The sequence below is a fragment of the Mytilus galloprovincialis genome, chromosome 10 (genome assembly GCF_965363235.1).
Source record: "Mytilus galloprovincialis chromosome 10, xbMytGall1.hap1.1, whole genome shotgun sequence".
Taxonomy (NCBI): domain Eukaryota; kingdom Metazoa; phylum Mollusca; class Bivalvia; order Mytilida; family Mytilidae; genus Mytilus; species Mytilus galloprovincialis.
The window spans coordinates 7,312,028-7,330,229 of record NC_134847.1 but is presented as its reverse complement, the minus strand read 5'-3'; the positions used below and the strand labels follow the sequence as shown (position 1 = coordinate 7,330,229).

Below are 18,202 nucleotides of genomic sequence, written 5' to 3'. Positions count from 1 at the left end.
TAGATTCTTGATTATTGGCCCAGTTTTCAAGTTGGTCCAAATCGGGGTCCAAAATTAAACATTGTTTGATTTCATCAAAAATTGAATAAATGGGGTTCTTTGATATACCAAATCTAACTGTGTATGTAGATTCTTCATTTTTGGTCCTGTTTTCAAATTGGTCTACACTAAAGTCCAAAGGGTCCAAAATTAAACTTGGTCTGATTTTAACAAAAATTGAAATCTTGGGGTTCTTTGATATGCTGAATCCAAGAATGTACTTAGATTTTTTATTATGGGCCTAGTTTTCAAGTTGGTCCAAATCAGGATCTAAAATTATTATATTAAGTATTGTGCAATAGCAAGTCTTTTCAATTGCACAGTATTGCGCAATGGCAAGAAATATCTAATTGCACAATATTGTGAAATAGCAAATTTTTTTTTAATTAGAGTTATCTTTCTTTGTCCAGAATAGTAAGCAAGAAATATCTAATTGCAAAATATTGTGCAATAGCAAGATTTTTTTTAATTGGAGTTATCTTTCTTTGTCCAGAATCAACTTAAATCTTTGTTATATACAATATACAATATACAATGTCTCTTTTTACTACCAACTGATAAATTAAAATAATCTTTACCATTCAGTGATAACAAGCAGTTTTTTTACATCTTATTTCCTTATCTTATCTAAAATGTTTTTAGATAATGTATGTTGGACATTTGCCAGACATGACTATGATGTCATTTTCTATTTTTATTTGCCAATAACTTTATGTAAATAACTTCATTGGAAATTTGCCAATATAAAATGTTGCTGATGAAGTTTTTTTTATTGTTTTATACAATAAACAATGTATATTCACTTTTACTTCCAACCAATCTTTACCATTCAGTGATAACAAGCACTTTATTTTACATTTTAATATTTTATGATGTATTTAAAAGAGTAGTTATTGTTGCAAACTCCATTAGAAATTTGAATTGATATCAGTTTTGGAAAAAGGGAAACGGGGATGTGAAGAAAAGGGGGGGGGGGGGTTAAATTTTTCTCATTTCAGATTTCATAAATAAAAAGAAAATTTCTTCAAACATTTTTTTGAGAGGATTAATATTCAACAGCATAGTGAATTGCTAAAAGGCAAAAACAAACTTTTAAGTTCATTAGACCACATTCATTCTGTGTCAGAAACCTATGCTGTGTCAACTATTTAATTTTAGATTTAAAAAGTTTGAAGAAGAAATCTTTAATTGTAAAATTTGTAAAATCTTGACATTTGTTTTGTGTAAAAAAAAACCATGTAATGTCAAAAATTTGATCACAATCCAAATTCAGAGCTGTATCACGCTAGAATGTTTTGTCCATACTTGCCCCAACTGTTCAGGGTTCGACCTCTGCGGTCGTATAAAGCTGCGCCCTGCGGAGCACCTGGTTGTGCACTTGCATTAAGAAAGATTTTAAAAGTGTCATACAAATTCTCACATTTTTAATTGTCCTGTGGCTTGATTGGTAAACAGTTTTATCAGAAACATTAAAGATATGCAATAGACAGCAAATCATGAAAAAAGGTAGTCAGTCTTTGAAGTTACCGTACATTATTTGAAATACTAAGGATTTTCTTAAGCCAGACATAGATTACCTTAGCCATATTTGGCACAACTTTTTGGAAATTTAGGTCCTCAATGCTTTTCAACTTTCTGCTTGTTTAATTGGCTTTCTAACAATTTTTTTTATCTGAATGTCACTGATGAGTCTGATGTAGATGAAACGGGCGTCTGGTCTATCAAATTAGAAGCTTCAGTATTTTTATAACTAATTATAGTAAATAGAAGGACATGAATTTACTCATCAAGTTTATTGGATCCAAAAGACTGTTTTCATATTACCAACTTTTATCACTGGATTTTTTTCCCACATGTTGCCTTTTCTATTGTATTAAGACATCCTGGTACTCAGCAACCAAAAGAAGTAAATTAAAACATATATTCGGTGTAGTATGAGGGGAAAGTTTACTGATTTTTGATTATTTTGTATTGTAAAGAAAATATGAAGCAGTTAATTTTCCCTATAAATCGTACAGATTGAAAGCTTGATTTTTTCTTTTACATTGCTCTTACCTGACTTGGCACCAGGATGTCCTACCAATGTGTAGGCAACCAATTGAAAAAATATAAATTTTTGAAGTCAGAAGCCAGTTATATGAAAATAATCTATTGCAATTGATAGTTATACTTTTAGAGGTCTGATGGTAAATGTAATTTAAAAATTCAGGTGTGAATTATCAACTCAATACAGGGTGCTAGTTGAATTAATCTCATCAAAGAAACTCTTCATAGATATCAGAACTAAAATGGTACATACAAACATGCATCTGCTTCAAAAGACTCTTCATGGCCATTGTTATATTATAGTTCGTTTCTGTGTGTGTTACATTTTAACGTTGTGTTTCCATTGTGTCGTTTGTTTTCTCTTATTTTTGAGTGTGAATTCACATTTCTATAAGACGTGTAAGGGTACTTATCTATCCCAAATTCATGTATTTGATTTTGAGATTATATTTGTTATTCTCATAGGATTTTATCTAATGCTTAGTCTGTTTCTGTGTGTGTGTGTGTTACATTTTAATATTGTGTCGTTGTTCTCCTCTTATATTTAATGTGTTTCCCTCAGTTTGAGTTTGTTACCCAGATTTTGTTTTTTGTCCATGGATTTATGAGTTTTGAACAGCCTTATACTACTGTTGCCTTTATTCTTCAATGACGCTCGAATAAAAAAAAAAAAAATTTAAAAGGCCAAATAAAGTTATTTATTCTGAAGTTGAATAGAATTTAAGACCTAATATTTCAAAAGGTTTTGTAAAATACAAACTAAGGTCATCTCTTACTACAGTAGAAATTCTTCGCATTTAAAAAATTTATAAGTTTTATTTACAGAAAATTAATAATAATGATAAACTGAAAAGAGATCATATCATACCACCTTAATGCACTATGTCAATCAGATACAAAATATAAATTTATTTGGTTGTTGCTAGACAAATAAATTCTGAGTTAAGTTAGATCACCATCTATTTTTGACAGGGTTTGTATTGCTCAGTCTTAATTTAAATATGAAAAGTTTTATGTACTGTTATTTATCTGTTTTTTTGGACATTTTCCATTTTTATATGACAGCGAAAAACTTTTGCGTTCGTATAATTGTAGTAAGTCGTCCTCTAATTCTGTGTCATTGTCCGAAGACACATTTGGTGTCCGGACAATAACTTTAGTTAAAGTAAATGGATCTCTATGAAATTTTATAAAAAGGATCATTCCCTCAAAAGGAAGGTTGTGATTGATTTTGGGGATGATTGTCCCTATCGTTTTGGAATTAGAAGCCCAAAAGGGGCCCAAAACAAGCATTTTTCTACTTTCAGGATATCAACTTGTGTATAAGCATTTCAATTGCTCTAAAATTGTACCATAATGTTTAATACCACAGGTAGAAGGTTTGGATTGATTATGAGGGTTATGGTCCCAAATGTGTAGGAATTTAGGGTAAAAAAAGGGGCCAAAAGAAGCATTTATTTAGTTTTCAGTCAATAACTTCTGTTTTAAGCTCACCTAACCTGAAAGGTTAAGTGAGCTTTTCTCATCACTTGGCGTCCAGCGTCCGGTGTCCGTTGTCCGTCGTCCGTAAACTTTTACAAAAATCTTCTCCTCTGAAACTACTGGGCCAAATTTAACCAAATTTGGCAACAATCATCTTTGGGGTATCTAGTTTAAAAAATGTGTCCGATGACCAGGCCATCAAACCAAGATGGCCACCATGGCTAAAAATAAAATGTATATTTTGGCTTATATCTTTAAAACCAAACCATTAAGAGCAAATCTGACAGGGGTAAAATTGTTGATCATTTCAAGATCTATCTGCCCTGAAATTTTCAGACGAATCGGACAACCTGTTGTTGGGTTGCTGCCCCTGAATTGGTAGTTTTAAGGAAATTTTGCAGTTTTTGGTTATTATCTTGAATACTATTATAGATAGAGATAAACTGTAAACAGCAATAATGTTCAGCAAAATAAGAACTACAAATAAGTCAACATGACCAAAATTGTCAGTCAACCCCTTAAGGAGTTATTGCCCTTGATAGTCAATTTTAACAACTTTTTAATCATTTTATGTAACTTGTACAAAAATCTTCTTCTCTGAAACTAATGGACCAAATTTAAAATGGGTATATAGTTTAAAAAATGTGTCCGATGACCCCACCTACCAAACAAAATGGCTGACATGGCTAAAATTAGAACATAGTGGTAAAATACAGTTTTTGCTTTATATCTTTGAAACTAAGACATTTAGGGCAAATCTTTCTGCCCGCGTCACACTGTGCTGATTTTTACGCCGATGGCAACACGATTATGGAAATTTAAAAAATCGGGTCTGATCGTATCTAGATCGGGCTATTTGTAGTGTCATCTTTAACCATCGTAGAACCATCGGCCACTTTTTCTAGCCTTCGGGGACAACTTCGTGAAGGGTTCTAAATTTTTTAACATGTTAAAAAATCCCTGAAGGTGCGTCCGATGTTTATGGTTCGTATTGAGTTCGTATCACCATCCTCACCATCGTAATGTCACCGGGAATGCATCTTTGAACATCCTATTGCATTCGTGTTTCCATCGATTCCATCGGGCAGTTTTGACATTACGAAGTCTATACGAATGAATCACGAAGCTAACCGAAGGTCTTACGATGGCAACACGACTTCGTGAAGACCTCGTAATCCCATCGTGATGCCATCGAATAAAAGTATGAAGGTGACAAGATGGAACTACGAAGGCAATAAATCCAGCTAAATGTAAGTTAATTTTCGCGCTTAAATTCATTTAAAGTGCCATGCGCGATATGCACTGGTCAGTCTAATACGACAGTTAAGAAAGACGTTCACAAAACATGGACCTCATATCATATGATTCTATGAGAAAAAGAAAGGCGACAGCGTTGTTTTTATTAATTCAAATGGAACAAGAAGAGCAGGTATTACGGGCTCAAGATTTACTTTTACAAATAAAATATTATTTTTTGTCAATTTTTCATATCAAATAACATTATAAAAATCATAAACGCGCCTCGTATACCAACACTGCAGGTACACGTATATAGGGAAACCAACTATTTCTTCATTATTCTGATTTTTTTATGTATCGTCTGAGTTGTTATCCCACAAATGTTTACTCCATAAACATTTTGTTTTCTTTATGTCATATTTTGCCGCATTTGTTGCTTTCCCCACATCCTTCCTTTAGTTTATATTATTATGATATTCTCCTGGAAAGAGCTTTTTTTAATAAAAGGGATCAACGAACCCATTACCTTTCCTTTAAGATAAATCAGTAAACATGGGCATAATTATGGGTGATTATTCAGACTAGTGCACACATTTTACAGTTCAAACAAGGCAATGCCGAGCGTGGCATCCCCTCGTATGTAACATATTGGGGACAAATATGGACACTATATTTGTATATGACACATGCAGAAAATAGTAAATTGAATACGCATATTTGATACATAAACTATTTTTTTAGAAATCAACCAAATTATTCAGTAACTGGAAATACCCACGATCTTCCGTCTTATGATTAAACCAAAAATTAAATGTACAATATAATATATATTCAATATTGATCAAACAATTTAAAAAGCGTGATGCCTTCGGCATATAATTTAAATGCATCGTAAGCTGTACACGACGTCTTTTAGACATCGTAAATGCATCGTGTAGCCTTCGTGATCCATCTTGTAGGCTTCGGCTGAGATATGAAGCTCAAATACCGTCTTCGGTAAACCTTCGTATGTCCATCTTTTGCTATCGTATATACTTTCGGCACCCTCGTATTGACTTCATTATTCATCGTACTTGCTTCGGTCACTTTTGGGTATTTTAAAGAGATCGGGACCAACTTCATACGAACTTACAATTTTCGACTTCGGGTGTCCATCGTATATAAAAATCGTGACAGTGTGACGTGGGCATTCTTAAATGTCCATCAGAATAAGATCTATCCCCTTACAAATTTTCAGATGAATCCTACAACCCGTTGTTGGGTTGCTGCCCTAAAATTGGTTATTTTAAGGAAATTTTGCAGCTTTTGGTTATTATTTTGAATATTATTATAGATAGAGATAAACTGTAAACAGCAATAATGTTCAGCAAAATAAGAACTACAAATAAGTCAACATGACCAAAATTGTCAGTCAACCCCTTAAGGAGTTATTGCCCTTGATAGTCAATTTTAACAACTTTTTAATCATTTTATGTAACTTGTACAAAAATCTTCTTCTCTGAAACTAATGGACCAAATTTAAAATTGTGGTATATAGTTTAAAAAATGTGTCCGATGACCCCACCTACCAAACAAAATGGCTGACATGGCTAAAATTAGAACATAGTGGTAAAATGCAGTTTTAGCTTTATATCTTTGAAACTAAGACATTTAGGGCAAATCTTTCTTAAATGTCCATCAGAATAAGATCTATCCCCTCACAAATTTTCAGATGAATCCTACAACCCGTTGTTTGGTTGCTGCCCTAAAATTGGTTATTTTAAGGAAATTTTGCAGCTTTTGGTTATTATCGTGAATATTATTATAGATAGGGATAAACTGTAAACAGCAATAATGTTCAGCAAAGTAAGATCTACAAATAAGTCAACATGACCAAAATTTTCAAAGAACCCCTTAAGGAGTTATTGTCCTTTATAGTCAATATTGAACAACTTTTTGTCATTTTTGTAACTTGTACAAAAATCTTCTTTTCTAAAACTATGGGCCAAATTTAACCAAACTTGGCCACAATCATTACTAGGGTATCTATTTTAAAAAAGTGTCTAATGACCCCGTCTACAAACCAAGATACAGTAACAGGTGAGCAACACAGGCTCTTGAGAGCCTCTAGTTAAGTGTTTAAATCTCTCTGAAATTATACCACAAGTTTCCATACTACAAAGGGATGGTTATGGGGGATGGTTCAAATCATCAAGCAATTAGGGACAAAAAAGGGGGAAAACAACGGTTTTTCTGGTTATTGGACCATTTAGAAAATTTAAAAGCAGTAAAGGGGAGGTAATCTAATTAAAATTTAAAGAACACTGTTATATATATGTTTGATTACTTGATTACCTCTCTTACGTATTTAGAAATGATGATTGTCTTTGAGATGTGTAGCTGTAAATTTAATTTTAGAAGTTACTGTTTATTAATATTAGTTTTAATCATGACTGTATGTCATTTTATATTTTATATTTTATGATGTATTTAAATGAGTAGTTATTGTTGCCAACGCCATAAGAAATTTGATTTGAGATTATTTTATTAATAAGGAAACAGGGGCGGTGACAAAAATGTGGGAGGGGTGGGGGGTAGGGTTGTAAAATTTTTCTCCCATCAGATTGTAGAAATTTAAATGAGTTTTTTATCAATTTTTTTTGGGGGGATTAATATTCAACAGAAAGGGTATTGCTCAATAGCAAAAAAAAATAATTTTAAATTCCTTCGAACCACAATCATTCTGTGTCAGAAATCAATGATGTGTCAACTACTTAATCACAATCCAAATTCAGAGCTGTGTCAAGCTTGAATGTTGTGTCCATACTAGCCCCAACTGTTCAGGGTTCAACCACTGCGGTCCTATAAAGCTGCACCCTGCAGAGCATCTGGTTATACATTGTCAATGCAATTTTGTTTTCCACTTATGGCATTGAATACCCCTTTGGTATCATTCACCTCTCTTTTAGTTAAGGCAGCAATGTAAATTTGCTTTCAAACACAAGGTTTCTGTGAAACCTGAACCAAGAAATTGATTTTAAAGTTTAAAACAATTGAATTAAATTATTTTGAAAACATTATCAGAAAATTTTGTAAAATAATACTTGATTGATTTTCAGAGATAGCATTGGGAGGAATATGTACAGTGTCTGGATCTGCAGATGAATGTGAACCTTTCTCATCCTGTACGAGTGTAGGATCAGACCTAAAATGTCAATGTTCTACTGGATACTACGATAATGATGTAAACCCTTCTGTTGGAACTTGTGTAGCAGGTCTGTACTCAATTATTAAGTACAGTTAACTCTCGTTGTCTCGAACTCGGTTGACTCAAAATTTCGGATGAGTCGAAGTTTTCACGTGGTCCCGAACTTTATTCCATACAAAAGTATGTAATTCGACTCCTGATGAGTCGAAATTGGATGAGTCGAAATTTCGGTTGAGTCGAACTAAATTTACGATCCCAAGGTTAACAAAAGCATTCAAAATTCATTTTTAGCTCACCTGGCCCAAAGGGCCAAGTGAGCTTTTCCCATCACTTTGCGTCCGGCGTCCGGCGTCGTCGTCGTCGTCCGTCGTCGTTAACTTTTACAAAAATCTTCTCCTCTGAAACTACTGGGCCAAATTCAACCAAACTTGGCCACAATCATCATTGGGGTATCTAGTTTAAAAAATGTGTGGCGTGACCCGATCAACCAACCAAGATGGCCGCCACAGCTAAAAATAGAACATAGGGGTAAAATGTAGTTTTTGGCTTATAACTCAAAAACCAAAGCATTTAGAGGAAATCTGACATGGAGTAAAAATGTTTATCAGGTCAAGATCTATCTGCCCTGAAATTTTCAGATGAATCGGTCAACCTGTTGTTGGGTTGCTGCCCCTGAATTGGTAATTTTGAGGAAATTTTGCTGTTTTTGGTTATTATCTTGAATATTATTATAGATAGAGATAAACTGTAAACAGCAATAATGTTCATCAAAGTAAGATTTACAAATAAGTAAACATGACCGAAATGGTCAGTTGACCCCTTTAGGAGTTATTGCCCTTTATAGTCAATTTTTAACCATTTTTAGCTCACCTGGCCCGAAGGGCCAAGTGAGCTTTTCTCATCACTTGGCGTCCGTCGTCCGTCGTCCGTCGTCGTCCGTCGTCGTCGTCCGTCGTCGTTAAATTGGTAATTTTGAGGAAATTTTGCTGTTTTTGGTTATTATCTTGAATATTATTATAGATAGAGATAAACTGTAAACAGCAATAATGTTCAGCAAAGTAAGATCTACAAATAAGTCAACATGACCAAAATGGTCAGTTGACCCGTTTAGGAGTTATTGCCCTTTATAGTCAATTTTTAACCATTTTTCGTTAATTAAAGTAATCTTTTACAAAAATCTTCTCCTCTGAAACTACTGGGCCAAATCAAACCAAATTTTCAGATGAATCCTACAACCCGTTGTTGGGTTGCTGCCCCTGAATTGGTAATTTTGAGGAAATTTTGCTGTTTTTGGTTATTATCTTGAATATTATTATAGATAGAGATAAACTGTAAACAGCAATAATGTTCAGCAAAGTAAGATCTACAAATAAGTCAACATGACCAAAATGGTCAGTTGACCCGTTTAGGAGTTATTGCCCTTTATAGTCAATTTTAACCATTTTTCATAAATTAAATTAATCTTTTACAAAAATCTTCTCCTCTGAAACTACTGGGCCAAATTAATCCAAACTTGGCCACAATCATCTTTGGGGTATATAGTTTAAAAAATGTGTGGCGTGACCTGGTCAACCAACCAAGATGGCCGCCACCGCTAAAAATAGAACATAGGGGTAAAATGCAGTTTTTGGCTTATAACTCAAAAACCAAAGCATTTTGAGGAAATCTGACATGGGATAAAAATGTTTATCAGGTCAAGATCTATCTGCCCTGAAATTTTCAGATGAATCGGTCAATCGGTTGTTGGGTTGCCGCCCCTGAATTGGTAATTTTGAGGAAATTTTGCTGTTTTTGGTTATTATCTTGAATATTATTATAGATAGAGATAAATTGTAAACAGCAATAATGTTCAGCAAAGTAAGATCTACAAATAAGTCAACATGACCAAAATGGTCAGTTGACCCGTTTAGGAGTTATTGCCCTTTATAGTCAATCTTTAACCATTTTTCATAAATCTAAGTAATCTTTTACAAAATCTCCACTGAAACTACTAGGCCACAATCATCTTTGGGGTATCTAGTTTGAAAAATGTGTCCGATGACCTGGCCATTCAACCAAGATGGCCGCCACGGCTAAAAATAGAACATAGGGGTAAAATGCAGTTTTTGGCTTATAACTATGAATTCAAAGCATCTAGAGCAAATCTGACAAGAAGTTAAATTGTTAATCAAGTCAATATCTATCTGCCCTGAATTTTTCAGATGAATTGGACAACTGGTTGTTGGGTTGCTGCCCTCCAATTGGTAATTTTTAAAGAAATTTTGCCGTTTTTGGTTATCTTGAATACTATTATAGATAGCGATAAACTGTAAACAGCAATAATGTTCAGCAAAGTAAGATCTACAAATAAGTCAACATGACCTAAATGGTCAATTGACCCCTTAAGGAGTTATTGCCCTTTATAGTCAATTTTTAACAATTTTCATTAATTTGGTAAATATATGTAAATTTTTACCAAATATAGTTCTCTGTTACTAATGGGCAAAGTTCATTATAGATATAATTGTAAGAAGCAAAATCGTTCAGTAAAGTAAGAACTTCAAACACATCACCATCACCAAAATACAATTTTGTCATGAATCCATTTGTGTCCTTTGTTTAATATGCACATAGACCAAGGTGAGCGACACAGGCTCTTTAGAGCCTCTAGTTCTTAAATCTTAGTTATCTTTTACAAAAATCTTCTCCTCTGAAACTACTGGGCCAAATTAATTCAAACCTGGCCACAATCATCTTTGAGGTACCTTGTTTGAAAAATGTGTCCGATGACCTGGCCATCCAACCAAGATGGCCACCACGGCTAAAAATAGAACAGGGGTAAAATGTAGTTTTTTGCTTATAACTCTGAAACTCAAATCATTTAGAGGAAATCTGACAAGGAGTTAAATTGTTAATCAAGTCAATATATATCTGCCCTGAAATATTCAAATGAATAGGACAACCGGTTATTGGGTTGCTGACCTCCAATTGGTAATTTTTAAAGAAATTTTGCTGTTTTTGGTTATTATCTTGAATACTATTATAGATAGCGATAAACTGTAAACAGCGATAATGTTCATCAAAGTAAGATCTACAAATAAGTCCACATGACCTAAATGGTCAATTGACCCCTTAAGGAGTTATTGCCCTTTATAGTTAATTTTTAACAATTTTCATTAATTTGGTAAATTTATGTAAATTTTTACCAAATATTTTTCTCTGTTACTAATGGGCAAAGTTCATTATAGATATAATTGTAAGAAGCAAGAATGTTCAGTAAAGTAAGAACTTCAAACACATCACCATCACCAAAATACAATTTTGTCATGAATCCATTTGTGTCCTTTGTTTAATATGCACATAGACCAAGGTGAGCGACACAGGCTCTTTAGAGCCTCTAGTTTATCTCGAACTAATACACATATGTCAAAACATGACCTCCGGGATTTTTAAAAATGGATTGAAGAGTTAATCTGACAATACACGTGTAATTAAATTTCCGGTCACTGAACACTGTATTGATTTATGACATGCTATTTCCATGAGTGTTTACCTAAGATTATCTTTTATAGAATTTTTATAAATAATTAGGGATACAAAAAAGTATTTAAAATGTTTACAAAACAATTAATTTGTGATTTACACTAATGAGCTTGGGTGTGTATAAAGTGAGGATTATGGCTTCTGTTGATGATCACCTAAAAACTACTCAAACGCCGTCTTTAATCTTGTTATATTTTCTTTTGAAAAGAAAGAGTGAGATAAAACAAAATGAATAGAATCAAAATTTCCTTAAATCTCTTGTATCTGAGAATAAACTATTTTGTCAGCTATAACCGATCTGAATAACGAAACTATCGATTTGAAATTACTCTCTTGGAAAAGCCATAGGATTTTTTTTAATTGAATAGGTAAAAAAATGTCATTATAATAATAAAAGACTGTGACATACAAATACATCGATCTGATACTAGAATATCGATCCCCTTGCCATATTCACTCGGATTTATTTTAGCTTTACCAAGCTAAGCAAGAGTTGTGTTCCTTAGATTGTCGAACTTCCAGGTGTTCGTTTGAGTCGAACTACGTGTATCTCGAAATATTTCTCTGGTCTGGCTGACTTCGACATAACGAGAGTCGACTGTAATTATCTTATCATGCTTATAACATGACGGTTCCCAAATTGCACCTATTTTGACACTTTTTTCACCTACGCTTTTTTTATGATCAAGAAAAAAATGTCCATACTGTTTGTTTTGTAGCCCTATCCTTCTTTATTGTATAGGTACATCAATTTAATTTTTAATCCATATTGAGTCATAAAAAAATGGGTTTGAATAGACCTCCAAACTATCCATGATTCTGTAATGAGGAGTACCCAAATTGCATCCATGCTTAAATTCACATCGTCAAAAATTTAATAACCAAGCTTTTATTTAATTTCTTGAATGATTGGATATTAGTCCATGCTTACTCTTCATATTTTACGAAATGGATACTAATAATATATTGTATTTGCTAATTTAAAAAAAAAGACGTTTTGATGACGTCGCATGGTGACATTTTCGTACATTTTGCTTTTTCAGTAAACAGTCCATCTGTTGATAAATACTGTGAACATTTTGTGTATATCTAAATATGTTTACCTATGTTGAAAGATGTGCATAGTATCAAATCATAAAAATACAAATTGTTTAGTCTCTAGGAAACCTTTTAAGATTTCCGTTGCTATTTTTTCTAAATAGGTGCAATTTGGGTACTCAGTGCAATTTGGGTACCCTTACGTTAAACAGATTATAATTTTGCTGAACAAAAATATTTACCTAAATTCAAAAGTGTCACTTTGAACTTGGTTTTATGAATAGGTAAATGTATTTTTTTTGTATTTTTGTCCATGAACATCAAAATATTTTATTTATATACCAAAACTATGCCAAACTATTAAAATTAAACCTATGAGATTGCAGGTCTGTATTGAAAAAGTATTTATCTAATAGAAATATGTTTCTTTCTTGGTAGCAGATAATTTTGAAACTATTTTTTTCTCTTTTCCTATAACAGAACTACAGTCTGGAGTAACATGTGCCAGGGTTAATGATGCTACAGAATGTGTACCTAATTCTGAATGTAAGAGTGGGGGATCTGGACTGAAGTGTACCTGTAATAATGGTTACTATGATGACAACTTCAGTGCCACTGGTGGACAATGTGCTGCAGGTTTGTATGTTTTTGTTAAATTTAAACTTTTTTTAACATTTGCTCAAAAAGATATGAAATAAGTTAAACACTTGATGTACAAAATTTGAAAATGATATTAGAATATGCTTTATATTTTAGAAATAGCTTTAAGTGAAAAATGTACTCAGGAAAATGAGACAGCTGAGTGTGTGCTTAATGCTGTATGTCAGAGCGATGGTTCAGAACTAAAATGTACCTGTTCTAATGGATATTATGACAGTAACTTTGCTGATTCTGCTGGAACCTGTACACCAGGTTTGTATTCTTCAATGTAGTAGGAATAAAAGAGGTGTAATGTATTTTTCAGTATGATGGTGAGACCACAACCATTTCTATATTTGTCTCCAATTTCCAGTTGTGTCACTTTTATATTTCCAGTTCAAATCACGTGTTTAGTTATTAACTGTTAGATCATGTGCAAACTACTTTAAAAAGATATGTTGTCTAATAATGAAACCTATGCCGATATTTTAAATAACTATGCACACTCTTAAAATTAGTAAATGCATGTGCATTATTAATTTTAACACAGAAATAACACATCAGGTGTGGTATACAGTGCAGGAAATGCTTACCCTTCCGGAGCACCTCATTTCTCTCCCGGTTTTTTAGTGGAGTTCGTGTTGTTTCTTAATTATTATTAGTGACTGTTGATGTAAATGTCCTTTGGTTTTGTGAGTCTTTGTTTACTCCTAGGTTTTGATTGTTACTGTCTTTAAAGAAAGGTGCCAAAAATTGTATTTTTCTCTTTATAGTTTTATCAAGTATTTCTATGTGAAATTTGAAGCTCACTGTACATCTCCTTTGACTCTTCTTAAACAATACTAACTGGTTGTTTATTATTGTGGAAACTAGATTCCCAGTTACTTACATTGAATTGCTATTATATATTCTTATATTGTTTTTATTAAGAACTTCAGTCAGGTGTAACATGTACCAGGGATAATGATGCTACAGAGTGTGTACCTTATGCTGTTTGTAAGAGTGGAGGATCCGGACTTATTTGTACCTGTAATACTGGTTACTATGATGATAATTTTGATGGCAATGGTGGACAATGTGCCCCAGGTTTGTATAATTTCAGCTCACCATCCTCAGGTTAAATTGTAAAGCAAAGAAATTCAACTTCAATGAATAATTTCTTTAGAAATACGGTGAAAGCATTGACTTTTAAGATAGATTGTATGTTATTTAAAACAAAAAATTAAGTATAAAATATTTCATTCATTTCTTGTACTTGTTACTCCAGAGGGTACATCAAAACAATCATATGTTCTCCTTCGCTTGCTCATCTGAACATAAAACTTTTCTGATTACTTCAAAGACAACTAAAGACTTATGTGAATTGAGAGATGCACCAAAGCAGTTTTAATAAACTTTTTTCAACAAAATATTTCATTCATATTCAATATATTAGTCCAAATTGTATTAAATTAAAAATTACTTTTAGTTAATGTTACATTCTAATTGTCATTTTCCTTCCCAAATAGCTTGCTAAATATTATTTTTGTAAACTTTTATTCATCTGTCATTGAAATATTTGTGCAATCGTTTATCTGAGGTGGATTTGTCAGATTTACCGAACACTTGCATATTTTTACACTATTTAAATTATCCACTTGCGGCGGGGGTATCATCAGTGAGCAGTAGCTCGCAGTTTCACTTGTGATCTGAGCGTCACTGATGAGTCTTATGTAGACAAAATGTGCGTCTGGTGTATTAAATTATAATCCTGGTACCTTTGATTAACTATTATAGCTTGTTCAATGCAGTAATACAAGTTATAACATGCATGTACAAAAGTACCTTATACTAGTTATAAAATATTACTTCATTTGTGGTGACGGTTTTGGAAAATGCTTGTCATATTGACAATGTATGTCCTTTCCTGGATTTGGATATTTCAGTTCCACAAAGGCATACGCTTATTTACGTCCTTTTTTCCTTTTGTTTATTTTCCATTATTCAAATGAAGATGTTTCTTAACCGCCTTTTTCCCCATTTTTCTGGACTTGAACTTCTTGAGAACTTAGATTTAGGAAGATGTGTCATTTTACAACTAAATTTATCTTTTGGTTCTAGTTTTGTGTAATAGAATAAATGATGTGCACCTGCTACTTAAGTATTAACTTTCATTAGGTAATTATGTCTTCTTTTTTTTAAATTGATAATGATAATTGATATATAACATAGGAGTCAATCAACAAAAGTTCAATATCAAAAAGTCATGAGAAGGGCCAACAGAAGTTCAGATATTTGATTGTTGTTATTTTCTTTGCAATACCTGGTAATCCCTTACAATATGTTTGTCATGACTTCTTGTAGTCAACAAGCTGATATTTTATATGTACATTAATACAGTATTTTCTTGTTGTCTCCTTTATGTTTTTAGCCATGAGCATTAAAAAAATCGCAATTCATTTTACTCTGAAACAAAGGACTCCTAATTATTATACAACTAGAAACTTAATGTTGTATGTCAAGACTGGGCCTGTGTCTTTAAGTCTGCATTCTATTATGATTAATTTTGTAAAAAAAGAGGTTAAAGAATGTACTCAATCTAACAAACTAACGGCTAATATGTGCATAATGCTGTATGTCAGAATCTTGCATAAAATATTATTAAATACTGTATTTTTCTAGTGGTATTATTGAAATGATTAAAATATATTTGTAGAGAAAGAGTCAGGAGTTACATGTACCCTAGGAAACCAACCAACAGAATGTGTACCTAATGCTGTGTGTCAAGATGGAGTTTGTACCTGTAATACTGGTTATTATGATGACAATTTTGATACAGGTGGTGGACAGTGTATTCCAGGTTTGTTATTAAGTTTATTTAGATTATGATATCTGTCCACAAACGATACAGATGTATAAAAACTGTGAACAGAAAGACATCTATGCATAAGGGGTTTTTAGTTTTGCATCCAAAAAAAGTGATAAAAATTTGATTATGTTGTTTGTAGTAATTTCTTAAATTGATCACATGAAGCATTGCATTTGAATTTTTATACGACCGCAAAATTTGAAAAAATTTTCGTCGTATATTGCTATCACGTTGGCGTCGTCGTCGTCGTCCAAATACTTTTAGTTTTCGCACTCTAACTTTAGTAAAAGTGAATGGAAATCTATGAAATTTTATCACAAGGTTTATGACCACAAAAGGAAGGTTGGTATTGATTTTGGGAGTTTTGGTCCCAACATTTTAGGAATTAGGGGCCAAAAAGGGCCCAAATAAGCATTTTCTTGGTTTTCGCACTATAACTTTAGTTTAAGTTAATAGAAATCTATGAAATTTTGACACAAGGTTTATGACCACAAAAGAACGGTTGGGATTGATTTTGGGAGTTTTGGTTTCAACAGTTTAGGAATTAGGGGCCAAAAAAGGGCCCAAATAAGCATTATTCTTGGTTTTCGCACAATAACTTTAGTTTAAGTAAATAGAAATCAATGAAATTTAAACACAATGTTAATGACTACAAAAGGAAGATTGGTATTGATTTTGGGAGTTTAGGTCCCAACAGTTTAGGAATTAGGGGCCAAAAAGGGACCCAAATAAGCATTTTTCTTGGTTTTCGCACCATAACGTTAGTATAAGTAAATAGAAATCTATGAAATTTAAACACAAGGTTTATGACCATAAAAGGAAGGTTGGTATTGATTTTGGGAGTTTTGGTCCCAACAGAATAAGGGGCCCAAAGGGTCCAAAATTAAACTTTGTTTGATTTCATCAAAATTGAATAATTGGGGTTCTTTGATATGCCGAATCTAACTGTCATGACTGTGTATGTAGATTCTTAACTTTTGGTCCCGTTTTTAAATTGGTCTACATTAAGGTCCAAAGGGTCCAAAATTTAACTTAGTTTGATTTTGACAAAAAATGAATCAGTTAGGTTCTTTGATATGCTGAATCTAAAAATGTACTTAGATTCTTGATTATTGGCCCAGTTTTCAAGTTGGTCCAAATCGGGGTCCAAAATTAAACTTTGTTTGATTTCATCAAAAATTGAATAAATGGGGTTCTTTGATATACCAAATCTAACTGTGTATGTAGATTCTTCATTTTTGGTCCTGTTTTCAAATTGGTCTACACTAAAGTCCAAAGGGTCCAAAATTAAACTTAGTCTGATTTTAACAAAAACTGAAATCTTGGGGTTCTTTGATATGCTGAATCCAAAAATGTACTTAGATTTTTTATTATGGGCCCAGTTTTCAAGTTGGTCCAAATCAGGATCTAAAATTATTATATTAAGTATTGTACAATAGCAAGTCTTTTCAATTGCACAGTATTGCGCAATGGCAAGAAATATCTAATTGCACAATATTGTGAAATAGCAATTTTTTTTTTAATTAGAGTTATCTTTCTTTGTCCAGAATAGTAAGCAAGAAATATCTAATTGCAAAATATTGTGCAATAGCAAGATTTTTTTTTAATTGGAGTTATCTTTCTTTGTCCAGAATCAACTTAAATCTTTGTTATATACAATATACAATGTATATTCACTTTTTACTACCAACTGATAAATTAAAATAATCTTTACCATTCAGTGATAACAAGCAGTTTTTTTACATCTTAATATTTTATGATGTATTTAAATGAGTAGTTATTGTTGCAAACTCCATTAGAAATTTTAATTGAGATTAGTTTTGGAATAAGGGAAAGGGGGATGTGATTAAAAAAATTGGGTTCAATTTTTCTCATTTGAAATTTCATAAATAAAAAAGAAAATTTCTTCAAACATTTTTTTGAGAGGATTAATATTCAACAGCATAGTGAATTGCTCTAAGAGAAAACAAAAATTTTAAGTTCATTAGAACACATTCATTCTGTGTCAGAAACCTATGCTGTGTCAACTGTTTAATCACAATCCAAATTTAGAGCTGAATCCAGCTTGAATGTTGTGTCCATACTTGCCCCAACCGTTCAGGGTTCAACCTCTGCGGTCGTATAAAGCTACGCCCTGCGGAGCATCTGGTTTATCATTTTGC

The 18,202-nt window shown here is 32.6% G+C and overlaps 1 protein-coding gene across 1 annotated transcript in view; it reads left to right on the top strand.

The window, feature by feature from the left end:
* Positions 1–18,202, top strand: part of LOC143048845 (uncharacterized) — a 54,312-nt gene that overhangs the window by 22,101 nt on the left and 14,009 nt on the right. Inside the window, exons 7-11 of the mRNA XM_076222713.1 lie at positions 7,905–8,060; positions 13,034–13,189; positions 13,310–13,465; positions 14,123–14,278; positions 15,888–16,031. Of these exons, the coding sequence (XP_076078828.1) occupies positions 7,905–8,060; positions 13,034–13,189; positions 13,310–13,465; positions 14,123–14,278; positions 15,888–16,031 (768 nt within the window). The remainder of the gene's footprint in view (positions 1–7,904; positions 8,061–13,033; positions 13,190–13,309; positions 13,466–14,122; positions 14,279–15,887; positions 16,032–18,202) is intronic.